Below are 16,229 nucleotides of genomic sequence, written 5' to 3' on the forward strand. Positions count from 1 at the left end.
AAACCCTGACGCCGAGAGAAAACATTTTTAGTCTCGGGCCAAATCTCGAGTGCCGGGAAGTGTAGCGCCCACTCACGTCCCACCCGTGAAACAGCCATTAAAGGTATCTAATGACTGAAATAAGTTGACAGAGCTCAAATAATTCTCCTCTCTCTCTTTTCTCTCCTCAGCAATGATAACACAGTTAAATAATAGACATCTGCGGTAGATGCACCTCCCCTCAAATCTCTGCCTCTATATTCCATTCGCGAGCGCGCCCATCCGCTCATTGATCCCGCACAATTATACCAGCGGCACCGACTTTCGTTGCCTCTGCGTTCAGAGCATTAATCTCGGCACTAACATATGGGATTCCATTCTTCAGCCTCTCCGCCTGAGTAAGCTGCTCAATCTCTCCCGGAAAGTAGATTCGCTCCACGCCAGCAGCCTTCTCGGAGCCCACAACCCGCTCGTACAGATACTGGATTCGGTCGCGGAATTCATCCAGGCTCATGAAGAGATCTGGCTTGATAGCTACCAAGAAATGTCCAACGTCTGCAGGTTTAGATGGGTCGTAAGGACCTGTGACGTGGCCAGCAAAAGCAGAACCTGACAGGACACCCGAGAAGACATCCATCATGATAGCTAGTGCAGACCCTTTTGGTCCGCCCATAGGAAGCATGACTCCTCCAAGTGCGCTGTAAATAGTCAGCATCGTGCAACGCATTTTTTTAAACGCACACTCACGCAGTTGGATCATCGGTGGGATTTCCTTCAGCGTCCAGCGCCCAGTCTAATGGGATCTTCTCCTCGCGGCGTTTGGCCTTGTAAATCTTGCCGCGGGCTGCTACGGAAGGAGCCATATCAAGAATAAACGGTTTATCCCGTCCTGGAGCACCACAGGCGATCGGTGATACGCCCATGAGCTTACTCTTTCCTCCCCATGCTGGCAGGGCGGGGCTTGAGTTGGTGAACACCAGGCTCATCATGTTCGCATCAATAGCCTGCTGGACGATCCACGCGCTCATGCCAAAGTGATTCGAATGCTTAATGCTGATCATCCCAATCCCGAATTGTTCAGCCATTTCAATGGCCAGCTTCATGCCGGCATGTGCGGCAACGAAGCCGAACCCATTCCGACCATCGACCTGGCCAACCACCGGAGTAACCTTCGTAACGACCGGATCGGCTGCCGCGTCAAGGGCACCTTGCTGGATGCGCGCCATGTAAGACGGGATTCTGTTGATCCCGTGTGTGTCCACTCCACGCAAGTCTGCTTGAACAAGACACCTTGCAACAGTAGAAGCGTTCTTCGCAGACACGCCGTTACCCTTCAAAACATCCTCGACGAACTTTTGGGCATCCTCCGAGCGGACGTACAACTTGCGTGACTCAAGTGGGGCTTCTGCCATACTGTATTGTACTTCGTATGCGTGAAACTTTTCGCGATAGCTCCGAGGTTTCTTTTCTTTCTTTCTTAGTCTTTCTTAGGTACTCTTCTCAAGAAACTGGTGGCTGGACCCGATGAACATGTACTCGTGAATGCTGCTCGAACCCAAGAGATCTATGCGTCTTTGAAGGAAGCTTTATGTATGTGAGCAATTGGCCCCACTACGCAGTGTTCTCGGTCTCGGCCCGCACCCGCTGTAACTGTCACTGGGCAAATGCTGCAAGATCACACGTCAGCCTTGGGGATAAATTAACCTAAACTAGAATGATTACGTGAAAATATCAATTCGAATTGGAGCTTTGCCACGAGCTCCATCTCGGCGTATCCTACAGTCGGCTGCAGAGATGCTGCTGGATTTTCCTCTCGAACAAAGGCGGTTAGGAGGCAGAGGGCAAGCATTGGTGACTCTGCTTGCCTTCAGCCAACGCAACCATGCTTAAATTAGTCATTACATCTCTCCATTATACAAGCTAGTTCAAATTTTACCCAGTTGCATCCAAAAACCTGTTCAGCGATTTATATGTGTCTTGGTTCTCGGCCGTCAACGAAGCAGCTGTCAAGGTTGCCCACCAGCTGACAGCCGCCATGTCTTGTCGCGTCTGCGGCTTTTAGCGCGATGGCTCGTTCAGCATCACTGCAACCGATGAAAAGAGCCAACCTCGGTCTGAATCATTATGTCTACTTCAGCTTCAGCGAGAGGTTCAAGTGAGGATTCAACAGAAACTGACGCTCACTATGAAGGTCTTGCCTACGATTCTCAACGATCTCGCTCATCCCGACCAGACAGTCCTATTTCTATCAATGAGCTCCCAGAGACGAATGAGGGTCCAGCCACTCGGAAGTTCTGCCACCTTCTGCAGCTGAATCAACAGGCGCTTTATAATCGATTCGATGAACATAGTTCTGAAGTTTCAGGTCTTTTCAAGGGCGTACTCAGTGTTTCCAATGAGACACAGCAAAATGTTGCAGAACTTGCCGCAGAAATCAGTTCTCTAAGGCAGGCACAGCTTGCGCTCCGCCAAAAGCTGAATCATGACCAAAGAGAGTACTACGACGAGGTTGAGGCACTAAAGGTCGCATTCAAGGAGGAGTTGGAAGCAGTAACCGAGGTCTCAAATGAGGCAAACCGCCAAGCGAAAGCCCTTCGTGCTGAGGTACAACTGCTCCGACGGCAGATGGCCACGCCGTCTTGGCAATTTCCTCAATTCAAGAAACTGCCTCCTGAGATTCGCAACATGATATGGCGCTTCTCCCTGCCAAACAACATCGTTCACGTGCGAGAGACGACGAGGATGGACGGGCTAGTATCCGGCTGGGATCTTGAACAGAGCTGGGCACCTCCGGCGGCTTCGCGTGCATGTCGTGAAGCCAGAGCTGTTGCATCCCACAGCGGCGGCATGGTCTACACCGACAAGCTCTTTAATGGGCGACAGTGGAGCTGGTTCGATGCGACGAGAGACACTCTATACATCAGCGTGATCTCGAACGAGGATCATGAGTTCACAGGTGTCATTGGGATTAACAATATTGCCAAGGTTGCGCAATACGTCACGCTTCACTCGGCTGAGAGAAAATACCACGACTGTTTCATGCAACTGTTCCAGCCCAATCGTTTTCCTAATCTGAAAATTTTCGATTTTGTGAGCATTAGCTACAAGCTGCCTCGGCGGTATGATCCGCGCCTCGAGTCTCGGTTGTTTGTTTTAGGCAGCAAGGTGGTGATCGTGGCTGTCGGCGACTTTCAAAATTTCATTGCAAACCTGCGCGGTCACGGTTTGTCTTGTTGCCATGAGGGCTTGGAGGAGTTGTTACTTAGCCTCATCAACCAGGACCAGTGGCCTGTTCCATCGGAAGACCTCGATGACAGCATTGTAGAGTGGTCGAAGTTCAAACGTTTCGCCACTGAAAGCTGGTTTTCCGTACGGCGTCGCTGGTTCCGTTTGACAGGCGAGAAGGGAATGGATAGCATGGGGAAGAACCGGTGTGAAGCTTCTATTAAAGGGCGAGGAATGCTGACACCGTCGGTTCCAACGTTTAGAAGAGTCATCGTTATCGAGTCCGGCTGAGCACGTCATGATATTGTGCATCAACGGTCAGGGTTAGTTCACTCTAGGTGCAGTATGCTATGACCAACGTAAAATTTCTGGCAAGGTCCGGCAACCGTGCAAGTCTCTTAAGATATCATAACCTCCTTGGTCCGTAAGCGGTCAGGAAGTCAAAGTCCGCCCCCTCCTCAGCCTGATTGACAGATCGCATGTACAAACCCCGATAGCCTCTCATGGTATCGCGAGCGATCCAGTGTGGCTCTGTTTTGTCTTCGGTAGCTTGTTCTTCCAGCGCAATCTTCCTAGCAGCCACTCGCTTCGCGACAACCTCGTCTGTAAGTTCAACGTTGAGCTTCCTTGTCTGGATATCACACGTTATTATATCACCATCTTCAATGATGCCCAGTATTGACGAGGGATCTGCAGATTCGGGAGACACATGAAGGACGATAGTACCTCCGGCGGTACCACTCATTCGTCCATCGGATATCCTCAGCATATCAGTGACCCCTTGCGCAGCCAGCTTGCGTGGAATAGGGATCAGACCCGCTTCAGGCATTCCGGGGTTGCCGATGGGGCCGATGCCTTGAAGCACCAGTATGCTGTCAGCTGTGACCTTCAATTCCGGATCATCTATCCGTGCGGCTAGGTCGGAGGTACTCGTAAAGACAACAGCGGGCCCAGAATGCGACAGCAGCTTTCGCTCCTTCGAGGCGCTCGCTTTCATCACAGCGCCCCGCGGTGCCAAATTTCCGCGTAGGACCACCAAGGATGAGGATGGATACAAGGGGGAATACTTGGGCCTGATGCAGTTGGCGGGGTTATCGAAAGGCAATGGTGTTACATTCAGAGAGTCCAGCTCTTGGCCGAGAGTTCTCCCGGTAACCGTAAGCGCCTCGAGATGGAGAAGGGGTCTGAGTTCATGTAGAAGGACGGGCATGCCGCCGGCGTTGTGGAAATCCGTCATATAGTTATCGCCGCTGGGCTTGAGGTCAACCAACAGAGGAGTTCGACGGCCGACTTCGTCGACTGTCTCAAGTGTGATGCTTCCGGCTATGTCTGGGTGTCGATTGGCTATCGCGAGCAAATGTACAACAGCATTTGTGGAACCCCCTATTGCTTGAAGCACGGTGATGGCGTTAATAAACGATTCGCGAGTCAGGATCATCTGTGGCTTGAGCTGGGTTTGCGCAAGCATGACTGCTTTTGCTCCAGCATCCTCCGCTATGCGAAGCCTGGCCGAGGAAACTGCTGCAGGCGTTGCACCTTTTATCGGCATTACCCCGAGACCGACTAAGATGCACGCCATAGTAGAGGCCGTGCCCATCACGCCACAAGTTCCAGCCTGCCGTCCAAAGTCAGGTGCGATTTGACTACGACCGGCTTATGACTTACAGTGGGAGCCAGCTCCTCGTTGAGCTCCGCAATGTCCTCGATATCGATGGTACCGGCACGAAATTTGGCCCAATTGTTGCGGCAATCAGTACATGCGCCAATGCGAACACCTTTGTGGCTCCCCGGCATCATCGGTCCCGTAACGAGATGTATAGCCGGCTTGTTGGCAGATATAGCACCCATTAGCTGAGCCGGTGTTGTCTTATCACAGCCTATATCACAAATTAGTCTCGTTCAACTGGTGAGACTGTGTGACGCTTGCCTCCAATGAGAACGACCGAGTCCACAGGCTGCGCCTTGATCATTTCCTCGGTATCCATACTCATCAGGTTCCTTAGGAACATACTTGTGGGCGAAGCGAAAGACTCGTGCAGACTGATAGTAGGGAAGTCAATTGCAAGACCACCATGGAGCTGGACACCTCGCTTCACGGCGTCGATCAGCTGCGGGATGTTGGCGTGGCAGGGGTTGAAGCTGGAGTACGTGTTCACTATGCCGACAATAGGGCGTGAAAGAGCATCCTCGCTGTATCCTAGCGCTTTGATGAATACCTTCCGAAGAAAAAGTGAGAAATGCGCATCGCCATAGGATGTCAGGCCTTGACGAAGACCAACATTCGACCCGATAGGCTTGCTAAGATCGTAGTCGGCATTGGTTATCGCGTCCGGTTCATGAGCTGCGTCAGAAGACATCGCGACAATCCCAAATATGTCGACGTTGTATTCTCGCCATCCACAGATTAAGATGTATGAAAGTACGAGACTCTCGGTATTCGCTCCGAGATGCTGGGGTCCGGGAGTCCGGTGCGGGGATGGTCGGCAAGCACGCCATTCGGAAACGGGATGATACCGATTGGCCGCCAAGCGACATGAGACAAGTGAAGCCTATACACAACACATCGTAAGAGTACATTGTGACATCAGGCCCGTAAATTTCATACGATGCATATGGGCGTTACAGGCTATCACTATGAATGTTTGTTTCTTAGTAGTAGGCATGCTATCAAAACAATATGGGGTAGTTGATATGGCAAACAGCCACACTGCAATCAAGCCTAAATCATATCAGTGGTGCCTATCACTCCAAAATCTGTGATCCCTCTTTGATGCTGTATAAAACTGTTTTCAAGACCTGGGATTTTGATTTCGGCTTGTTTTATGTAGCCTGATGTGGTAGTCGCAGACCCCACAAGATCCGTCCCGAGGAGGCATGTCACGGCAGTGCATTAGGTTTACAGAAGGTCCGGTGAGATACCGAGGAGTGTTCGCTATATAATCCCTATCTTGTCCCTTCTCCTTGAAAGGGGGCAAGATTCAGTCTCTTCATGAATTGAACCATACGTTTGTGCTTCTGATTATACCTAACCTCACAATCCCCTTGACAAGGCAGCAGAAGCACTTTACTACCGTTTACGTATGCGAGTGATCTCGTCTAAGCAGACTTACATTCGTTCCGTTTTCTGTCATAGCATATAATATAGATCGTGCATCAGGTGAAATAAGGTCCTATAGCCACTGGGTATTCGCATATGATTCAATTTCCGTGCGGCGTTGAATGGCAGTTTCGAAGAGGCTGAATTATTCATCGCCTTTCATATTGATCAAGGAGGAGAGAAGTCGTCAGCTCTGAGTAATCAACTACGACTTCTCAATATTTTAACCACATCCATATTATATAGGAAAATCAGAGTCCAGCTGTTATTATAATGACTACGACTTGACACAATCCAAGTTTTTTCCTGGGTTCAGATCACTTCTCGAAAAAAGCGCTGTGCTGTAATCGCATGTGAAAGCAGAGGTTCCTGTACATTCAACCAAGGCTGATTCTCCTGACTATCACAGCTTGCCCCGTGGGTTTCCTCCCACCCAATACCAGCAATATACGTTCTATAAATTCGGGCCACTGCCTTTTGAATTCCAATATGAGTGGTATATGTTGTTTAAAAAGTGGGCTGGAACTCTATTCGACCTTGATAGAGCAGATAGTTGACTCGCCCTCGACGTTCAACCCGTAACTCTATTTTGTTATCGCAGAGAAAAGGAGTCACGAGAACTTCAGGTACAAATGAGGCTGTTAACTTTCTCTTATCACGAAAACTCTAGCTTTCTCCGGAATGCACTGCGCCGGGTACAAAAGTCGTGGGATGTTCAGCATGGACGCATTATCTTCTTGCCCGCTACTAATCACACAATCACCTTTGCAACTCGGGGTTCTCTGTTGTCGAACTTCACTGCCGATAAATCCCATTTACTAGGGTTCAGGACTCATCTCACTCCAACCAGAGGATCTATTCTCTTACTGTCCTCACCTTCCCTGACCACCATGGTTTTCTTTAATATAGATGACGACGCCGCTGAGGTATACAGACGTGACCCAGAGGCATTTACCCAGCATATCAACAAATTCGTGTGTTCCGTAGCGCACAAGTTCGGCTTGCCTCAAAACGCCAGACTTCATATCACACAACTAGGCCAGGGCAGCTTCAACGCCGCGTACAATATTCATGTCTACGAGCGCAATGGAGAGGATCACGACATAGTATTTCGAGTCCCACACACACGCCATTGCTTATGCAAGGAAGCCCTCACCCTGAGAGAGGTTGACCACCAGATCAAGGCCAATGAACTTCAAACTCTGAAGGCCCCGAGGGTCTTCGACTGGTCCTGCGGTTCGGACAACGGCTTCGGATGGCCATATATGATAGTGGAGAGAGTAAGAGGCACAGCTCTCATTGATGTCTGGGGCTCATATAACGATGAGCAGCGCATTGGGATCGCAGCACAACTTGGCCAGGCCCATTACGAAATGTTGACCATCAAGAGCCATGCCACCGGGAAGTTTGACGCTAATAATGATTGCCAAAATCCTAGCTTCCGGCTCACACCACACGGGAGTAGCGCCGAATACCTGAAGAATCACATCTTACAGTACGGGTGTAGTCCCCGTATGTCTTCTAGGATACAACAGTGTGAGAAGAATGATCACCTCCCAAGATCAGTCGCGGATACAATGTTGGATTCATTCGAGTGGAGCATATGCTATGAGGAATGTACAGGAAGAACCGTCCTGCACGGTAAGAATACCTGGCTCAAATTCCAGAGGATGGTTAAGGAAATGGAATTCATTGGGCTATTTTCTGGGGATGGGTACGAAAATGGAGCATTCAACGTATGGCACAGAGACCTGTTCCCTCGAAACATCATGGTCGACACCGACGAAGCTGGCGTTCCAATTCTGACGGGCTTCATCGACTGGGACGATTCCATATACGGACCAGACTTCGCAGCCTGTCCCGCCCCTAAATGGATGTGGAGAGACTGCTATATGGCGATATCTGGGGACTGTTCTTGTTGCGGGAGAATCGAAGAGGAGTCTCTGGACGAAATGAAGCAGGACGCGCACAATTCCAGAGGCAAAGCCATCAAAGACGCATTCGACTCAAACGCCGGCCCGAGCTGGCAGAGACTGGCCTACCTTCCCGAATACGCGATTGCCCGCAAGTTGTTCGGTATCGCATCACGACGCTGGATCAGCGACTGTCGGACCCGAGAATCAGAGAAAGCAGTGGGTGAGAGCTTGATAGCCAAGTGGCACGAACTCATTAACAGCGATGCATTCAAAAAACGTTGGCACCTAAACGTCTACAATGGCCAAATACGGAAAGCCTCTGTCTCATTGATCTTGAGGGAACAGTTGAGCGAGGTAGAGAATGCACAGTATCTGGCTGTCCTCTACGAGAGAGAGCTTAGCCACAAACGAAACGGCGGCGGAGGCAACACCTCCCCAGCACGACTACTACCTCCTCCAGGGTTCAACACTATACATCCTGGCCAGAACACGGGGACAGCCTCGGGATGGACCGGCGGCAACAGCAACTCGCAACACCCAGATCAGCAACTTATACTGCCATCAATTTCGCAAATTCTCCAGCTGCCTCAAAACACCCAAAACGGACCACTACCAGTGGCTCCGGCATACGACCCATTTGGCTTTGGCCAGCCACCGGCATACAATTACGAACTGCGTAGACCAGCTGGACGGCCTCAACTTCCGGAAAGAGTGCGCGAAGGCAACAACCACGATGGGTTCACTCAGAGCCACCAGTGCCAGTGCCGAGAGTGCGGTGATTGCCAGGCGTACAATACGTATCAACAAAACAGGCAAAACCGCCATGGGCTCGCTGGCCGCCATCAGCCCCCATGGGTTCGGATAGATAACCGGCCCTTCAATCTTAACTAAAGAAGGCCCATCGGAAGCCCGGCCGGGTTTGGGGATGGGATAAGGGTTGGTACCCGATGTGGGATTTGGTTGGCGCTCCCTGTGTTTGAGTAGAATGAGAAGCGAGAGGAGATAGGTTGCAGAAGAACCACTATGTCCGCATGGACTAAGCGAAAGCCTGTATTATCGTACATTTGGATGGCATGAATATAATATTTTCCAATACACAACACGTTACATTAAGATGACTCGATGTGCCTAGGTACTAACCGGTGGGCAGTATTGCTTGTCAACGCAGATTCATTGGGAGGAGTGTCTCCAACCGCTGTTGGCGCATTGATGATAATAGACCGTATATAGGTAGCCAACGGCTCTCGTACCTACCGATGGGCTTAGGCGTATAGTCGTAGATCCGGCTGCATACCGACAAGTCAGCTGCATATGAGTCGTACCAAGATCTGTGACGGTTCGATTCATCGGAAGGATCACTGACTGGCTTCAGGGCGTTTAGCGCGCCTTAGAGGCTAGCCCCATAAGGATCATGGGTGGGATGGCGATCGCGACAGGGGGGTCACGCCCCCCCCCCCCATGCTTGATTTTCAGCCCCACCTCCATAATTATATCGTTGTCAGCAAACTGTTGACGCGGTGAAAGGTTCAGCCAGTGAAATCCTCCAGCCTCGCCCTTACAGCCAGGTCGACTTGCGGCTCTATATCCTAGACGAGCGACGTCCTCCATCGAACCCTCCGTTCTTAACTACTGTCGCGTCGCCCCGAGCTGCCCACCACCATGACAAGAAAGTCGATGAGTTCCCTCCACAGGGTACCATCCGCTGGTGGAGTTGAACATGGTTATCCGCAGGGTCACCTGGGCCACTTGACCGCCACTGAGGAGCAGGCCCTCAAGGACTTCAAGGTCCTCCTCGAGGAGAAGAACCTCTGGACACCCGGCCCGCCACCGTCCCACGACGACCCGACTTTGCTGTGCGTCTTGATCTCTTGCATACCTGCTACTGTATAGCCGTGACATGTGTTGACCAGATCATTCGCAATGCAGCCGATACCTCCGCGCGCGGAAATGGGTGCCCCAAGACGCATACGTTCAGTTCAACGACACGGAGGTGTTCCGCAAGGCGAACGACATTGGAGTGCTCTACGATACCATGGATATTGATGCGTACGAAGCCTCCAAAAAGCTTGTATGAACTCCCCAAACCCTACTGCGCAACCCTTTGCGCCGCCATGCTCACCAAGTATATCTCTGACAGTATCCGAGATTCACCGGGCGCCGGGATCGCCGGGGCATTCCCATCTACATATACCAAGTGCGACACCTTGACTCTTCGACCGTGGCCAAGTACGAGAAGTCGGCAGACACCACCTACAGCCAGGCTAAGACGGATGGCAAGACACCCGGGAAACTACTTCGGCTATTTACCCTGTACGAGAACCTGACTCGGTTCGTGCAGCCGCTGTCGTCCGAGTGCACCGACCGAGAGAGCGCAGAGACCCCCATCACGCTCAGCACGAACGTTGTCGATATTTCTGGTGTGAGCTTGCGACAGTTCTGGAACCTCAAGGGCCATATGCAGGCTGCCAGCCAACTGGCTACATCTCACTACCCGGAGACCCTTGACCGTATGCTATAATCTTGGAATCACAAAAAACAGGAACCACAACGCTAACTCTATTGGCAGGAATCTTCATCATTGGCGCTCCTGTTTTCTTCTCGACCGTGTGGGGCTGGATCAAGCGGTGGTTCGACCCCGTGACAGTGTCCAAGATCTTCATTCTTGGTCCGGCAGACGTATTGCCCGTTCTGACCAGTTTCATCGACATTAGGAACATCCCCAAAGCCTACGGCGGCGAACTGGAGTGGGACTTCTACGACGAGCCCAGATGGGACGACCCCGAGTACCAACGTATCATAACCTTCCAGAACGGCTACACGTCCATCCCCGAGGGACCAATGTACGTGCGGCCTCGTGAGGATGGCACTACCCTGGAGCTCGTTGCCGTCGGCAGCAAGGACCAGAAGCACCGTGACGAGGTGTTTGCCACGATCCCCAAGGCTTTCCCAGCCAAGAAGGAAGCTGCTAGCACCGCAACTGAAGCCACTGCCGTCGAGTCAAAGACCGAGGACGCCGAGACCGTCGCCGCTGAGACCAAGGTCGATATTGCTGTAGCGCCCGCCGGCGCAGATGTTCCTTTGACAGAGGATATCAACAAGCTTTCGGTCACCGACACTGCACAGACAGACGGCACCACCGAGGTTTCCGAAAAGATCGCTAGCCAGCCTGTTGTCCCGAAAGAGACAACGGTACCTTCGTAATATCCATCTCCAACACATTGTAAAGATTAGACCTAGATATGCGAAGTCTTCGCTGCATCTACCAGAGTCGCGTATATAGAGCATATATGCAAGGTGGCTTACCATTTTGATTGTCAACAGCACAACAACCTATTAGGGTAAAACAGGCGCATGGTTGCGGATAGAAATCAGGTTATGGGTTCTGCATTTGCACCTAGCAATGGGATAGAAATCACCCATATGCCTCTATGAATTTAAATGATCGATCCCTCAGCCTTAACACCTTGACGCCTTGCAATGCTGTGGCGCTCCGTCCGTAAAAGCAAGTCTATATGAAAAACGTTGACGCATTTGCCAATCGCACTCATGAACCTCCATCTCTGGCTCTTCGTCGCCTCCACTCGAGAATGCCCTTCTCGACCTCGTTCCAAGTGACACCGTCTCGGACGAGCCACATGGTGACGCCCAAAGTCTCCGTGTCTCGATTCCGGCTCTCATCGTCAAAGAACAGCATGTCGGTGTACGAAATGCCCGTCCGCTTGTTCAGGGCCTCGAAGTGCTTGATCTTGCTGCTGGGGTAGATCTCGAGCCCGGCGTCGAAGAACTCGATGGCCTTCCTCGGCTTGTCGCCCTTCTTGCCCGTCGGGGCCTCGCCGTCGGCGGCGGCGGGAAACAGCGTCGACGCCGCCGGCACGTGCAGCAGCTTGAGCATCTCGCGGCCGAGGTCGGGGGCATGGGTGCGGCTGGCGACGCCGAGCTTGATGCCGGCGGCGCCCAAGCCGTGCAGCACGGCGGGCACGTCGGAGTAGAAGGCAAAGGTCTCGCCGACCTTGTCGGTGCAGGCGCTGTGGTTGGCGTTGGCCTTGAGCGGCGCGTAGACGTGCGTGTCGACCCAGAACGGCCACAGCGTGTAGTCGAGATCGAAGACGACGAGGCGCGGCAGCGGCAGGCCGTCGCTTAGCACCCCCGGCAGCGACGACGCCAAGGAGGACGAGGCATTCGAGGAGAGCGAGGTCGACGTCGCCTGCTTGGAAAGCTTTTTAGGCATCTTGGACAGCAGGGGCGCGGATCCGAATAGAAGGAGGAGGATGCTGGGGAGGACGAGTATGTGGAAAAGCAGGAACCCCCGGTTCGAAACGAGTGGCATGTAATAGTAATGTTGCGCAGTCAGGTCAGGTCAGGCATGCAACCTCAGGGTGCAGTATGGCGATAAGATTCTCTATCCCTTTGGAGGGGCATTCAGTCACCCCTCGGCCGGTGGCGTCATTGGACCCAGCTTAAATGCAAGGTTACCTAGCACCAGGTACACGGCAGGGTAACATACTAAATGATATATTCGAAGCAGCAACTTACTCCCAATCATCGCCACATATTCAACTGGTCTCTCTTTTTCTTTCAACCGATATAGAATAACGGGATCCTACTCTCTGCCAATTCAGTCTCGCGTTTCGCACATATTCCATAGGTTTTTCATCAACACCATTGTGACAGGCACATTATGATACTTGATGCTATAGTACAACATGCAATGGGCAATACTAACTTACCGTCGAGTAATACGGTCCAAGGCATTCACATGCAATGCGTCCAAGTCATTGCCGGGGTGTGGACGTTGCTACGCTTGACCAGTTGGCGCACATCTATGATTGTCTTCTCCTTTAGACACCAGCCGTTCGTAGGCTCAAGGACGAGTCTTAAACTCTGCAATAAAGTGATCTTACTCCTCGACACGTATGGATTACAAAGTCTTGAATTCCTTTCGGAGCTTGGAGCAGAGAAAGAGCAGGCCTGTTGCGTCGAGGTCGTCGGTTTCGATCGTGATGTACCCACGACAAAAAATCAGGTAGTGATGGGGTCTTTCGAGAGCCGCTACCGAGCGATTGCGAATCTCTCAAAGCAGGGCAGCTTGTGTCGTCAATCTGCCGAGACCCTGCTTCGTGGTTTCGAGGCTTCTAGGCGCACAAGTCGGCAAGGAGTCAAGATGTAGACCTGACAATCGGGAGTCGCTCCAGCCCGAGTGACCCAACGTCACAACAGCTACTTCAGCAGACAGTAGCCCGTCTCGTGAGCTGCAAGGGCGGATATAGCTTTGTATACCACAAGGCTCAATCCTTTGTCGTCCATGCAGTTGGCTGAAACTTGAAGTAGCGCTCATGAGGTGTCTGTTAACGCTTCACGCAACCTTAGCTGTCGGCCGATTCGTGGTTTTATGCTAGCTTCATCGAACGGCAAGGTGACGGTGGACGACAGGTAGCGGAGGGGGCTGCGACGAGAAAAGCAGGTGTGTCGGTGGTGCTGTTAATCGAAACGTGGAAGAACGTCCGTCATTTGACAGTCCGTTGCCATCGGGGCGAGATTCTGTCACGAGCAGCGAGGCTGCCTGTTGGCAGGAAGCCAGCTATCATGTCTATCATTTCTTTGGGCGGCTTCTCCAAGCTGTACTGATTCGGGTCGGGTAGGATGGGTGGTTCACGGCTTTGAGTCTAGTTAGAAGGGTAGACGATGTGTAAATGACCCGATGGCACATGTGGCCACGGTGCTAGATCTGAGCCCGAACTCCAATTCAAGGGTACTGAAACCTTGTGCCCACAGCCCCCTTGGCCTTGGCTTGGCCCTGGCCGGGTGCATATCGAGTCCAAATCTTAGCGGATTCGCAGTGTCCCAGGCCTACCTAGGTAGGGACTCTGGACAAGGCTCGGTCTGAGTTTGAAGCCGCGTCGAGGTCCGTCCTTGCTTTTCCCCGTGAGACTTGCAGAGGCACTGCAGTCACGAGCCGCGCCCGTTGCCGTCGTGCATCTTCCAAGAGATCTCCAACGTCAAAGTGCGTCAGACTTCGATATACCTCGGGCCAGGTGAGGATTTGCCCCATACGGCCCATCCTCTACTGGTGTCACTGGGGCACGGGGGAGCGCTATAAGAAGAACTGCCGAATCGTTCGACTCCACGAATGACGCTGCGGGGAGGCGCTCGCTCGGGGATGGTGGGGTTAATAATACTTTGGTAAGACGGTCTCCAACTTCTCAAGCCCCTCGCTGAGCAATTCACTGGCGCTCTTGTCTCAGCCCCTTGGGGGAACGGACTCCTCCACAACCCCGGCTCGATTTAACCGTTGTGCCAGAGGCTATATCATAGCTTTGCACCCCCGGCAGCGACGGGCGAAATAAAATCTACATGATTGGAAACTCTCTTCCTCTTTCCAAAGTATTCACTAGAGCTGTGATTGTAAATCCCATCCCACCCTACCTTTACCCCAAGGGCAGTATAAGTGATTCAACTCACTGAGGTGGACCCTTGTCTATTTGTGTATACCCCAAGCCAGCAATCCCCCCATTCCGGAAACCCCCCGCACCATGGCCGGCGACGCTCCCCGAAAGATCAGTCTCAACCGCATAGCACACGCGTACTATAAGTACGCGGATATCGACAAGGCCGTCAAGTTTCTGGCCGATTTTGGCTTCACCGAGGAGAAAAAGGTCGGTGACAAGATCTACTTCCGCGGCTACGGAACCGAGCCTTGGGTCATCTGTGCAATCAAGGCCGACAAGAATGAGTTCGGTGGCATCGGCTACGTCGTGGACTCCGAGGAGGACCTGCAGTACGCCTCCGAGATCTTACCCAAGGCTACCAAGGTACACGTACTAGAGGATGCGCCAGGGAAGGGCAAATGTGTGACCTTCGCGGATCCCGTGGATGGGTTTCCGTTCCACCTTGTTTACGGGCAGGAGACGACGGATATGCTCGATATTCCGCTGCCACAGGAGGCCTATAACTATGTAAAGCTCACGATCAGAACGGACGGGCTCAATGCCCACCATGACCAAATTCAGTGCTAACAAAGATGGTAGCCCACGGAAAAGAACCGAGGAGTGAATCAGTTCCAGCGCTTCCAGAAACGGCCAGCACCCGTCCATAAGCTTGGGCACTGGGGCCACTGCACCACGAACTTCGCCAAGGCATACGAGTTCTACACATCTCACTTTAATTTACTTCCCAGTGACGTGAGTGCTCAAATAACCCAACCTCTCCCCAGACTTTCCAGCAGTAGATCGGTCGCTTATTGGACATCTGATAGGTTGTCCACGACGAAGCAGGCGTCGACATGACAGCCTTCTTCCGTCTTAACCGTGGCAAGGAGCAGGTTGACCACCACTGCTTTTTCTTCTACCAGGGCCCGAAGTTCCACGTGCACCACTCGTCGTACGAGACGCACGATTTTGACACCCAAGTGCTCGGCCACGACTGGCTGCGAGAGCAGGGCTACAAGAACTGTTGGGGCGTGGGCAGGCACGTTATGGGTAGTCAGATCTTCGATTATTGGTAAGTGGCAGGGAACCCTAACGAGGGACTTTGCATAGGCGTGCGTAGCTGACCATTCCCAATAGGTTTGACCCCGCTGGGTTTATCATGGAGCACTATGTTGATGGCGATCTTGTTGACGACACAGAGCCGACACATCGTTCCAAGGCATCGCCTGACAGCCTGCACGTCTGGGGTGAGAACTTCTGTACAATTATGCTCGCTTACGACACAGCTAACCCGATGTTAGGACCTGACGTCCCCAGTGACTTCCTAGTTTAGTGGCATGTTACTGTAAACGACGCCGCCGACGGGCAAGGTTTAAATTGAATTAGAATGAAGAATTAATGGCAACCAACGTTTTGTTACATGTACCTTTCCCCGATTGGCGTTATGATATACGACTTCTTGAATTGAGAACATTAATCTTCTAACAGGCAACCCATTTATTGACATTGTGCTCTAAGTAGAGCTTAGTAAATATATGTACAATGAAGCGAAGTTCGCTCAGCAATCACGACCAGAATCTAGTCCCC

At 52.1% G+C, this 16,229-nt stretch overlaps 7 protein-coding genes across 7 annotated transcripts; 4 read left to right on the forward strand and 3 right to left on the reverse strand.

Annotated features, from left to right (window-relative positions):
* Positions 1–265: 265 nt before the first annotated feature.
* JN550_000982 (uncharacterized protein) lies at positions 266–1,391 on the reverse strand (the record flags this gene model as incomplete). Its single annotated transcript, XM_049321943.1, has 2 exons — positions 266–677; positions 727–1,391. 2 exons carry the CDS (start codon positions 1,389–1,391, stop codon positions 266–268), a joined length of 1,077 nt encoding a protein of 358 aa, XP_049176888.1.
* A 712-nt stretch (positions 1,392–2,103) lies between these two features.
* On the forward strand, positions 2,104–3,495 carry JN550_000983 (uncharacterized protein; the record flags this gene model as incomplete). The annotated part of the gene is made up of 1 exon (XM_049321954.1): positions 2,104–3,495. One exon carries the CDS (start codon positions 2,104–2,106, stop codon positions 3,493–3,495), a length of 1,392 nt encoding a protein of 463 aa, XP_049176889.1.
* A 115-nt stretch (positions 3,496–3,610) lies between these two features.
* On the reverse strand, positions 3,611–5,561 carry JN550_000984 (uncharacterized protein; the record flags this gene model as incomplete). Its single annotated transcript, XM_049321966.1, has 3 exons — positions 3,611–4,819; positions 4,870–5,081; positions 5,126–5,561. The coding sequence occupies 3 exons, from the start codon at positions 5,559–5,561 to the stop codon at positions 3,611–3,613; spliced, it is 1,857 nt and encodes a 618-aa protein (XP_049176890.1).
* A 1,630-nt stretch (positions 5,562–7,191) lies between these two features.
* Positions 7,192–9,108, forward strand: JN550_000985 (uncharacterized protein; the record flags this gene model as incomplete). Its single annotated transcript, XM_049321977.1, has 1 exon — positions 7,192–9,108. One exon carries the CDS (start codon positions 7,192–7,194, stop codon positions 9,106–9,108), a length of 1,917 nt encoding a protein of 638 aa, XP_049176891.1.
* A 768-nt stretch (positions 9,109–9,876) lies between these two features.
* JN550_000986 (uncharacterized protein) lies at positions 9,877–11,418 on the forward strand (the record flags this gene model as incomplete). Its single annotated transcript, XM_049321988.1, has 4 exons — positions 9,877–10,070; positions 10,144–10,285; positions 10,355–10,724; positions 10,784–11,418. The coding sequence occupies 4 exons, from the start codon at positions 9,877–9,879 to the stop codon at positions 11,416–11,418; spliced, it is 1,341 nt and encodes a 446-aa protein (XP_049176892.1).
* A 343-nt stretch (positions 11,419–11,761) lies between these two features.
* JN550_000987 (uncharacterized protein) lies at positions 11,762–12,445 on the reverse strand (the record flags this gene model as incomplete). The annotated part of the gene is made up of 1 exon (XM_049321999.1): positions 11,762–12,445. One exon carries the CDS (start codon positions 12,443–12,445, stop codon positions 11,762–11,764), a length of 684 nt encoding a protein of 227 aa, XP_049176893.1.
* A 2,302-nt stretch (positions 12,446–14,747) lies between these two features.
* On the forward strand, positions 14,748–15,975 carry JN550_000988 (uncharacterized protein; the record flags this gene model as incomplete). Its single annotated transcript, XM_049322010.1, has 5 exons — positions 14,748–15,170; positions 15,243–15,395; positions 15,470–15,714; positions 15,780–15,889; positions 15,944–15,975. 5 exons carry the CDS (start codon positions 14,748–14,750, stop codon positions 15,973–15,975), a joined length of 963 nt encoding a protein of 320 aa, XP_049176894.1.
* Positions 15,976–16,229: the final 254 nt, after the last annotated feature.

This window comes from Neoarthrinium moseri (assembly GCF_022829205.1).
Source record: "Neoarthrinium moseri strain CBS 164.80 chromosome Unknown scaffold2_Wmoseri_CBS_16480, whole genome shotgun sequence".
In the NCBI taxonomy this organism is placed as follows: Eukaryota; Fungi; Ascomycota; class Sordariomycetes; order Amphisphaeriales; family Apiosporaceae; genus Neoarthrinium; species Neoarthrinium moseri.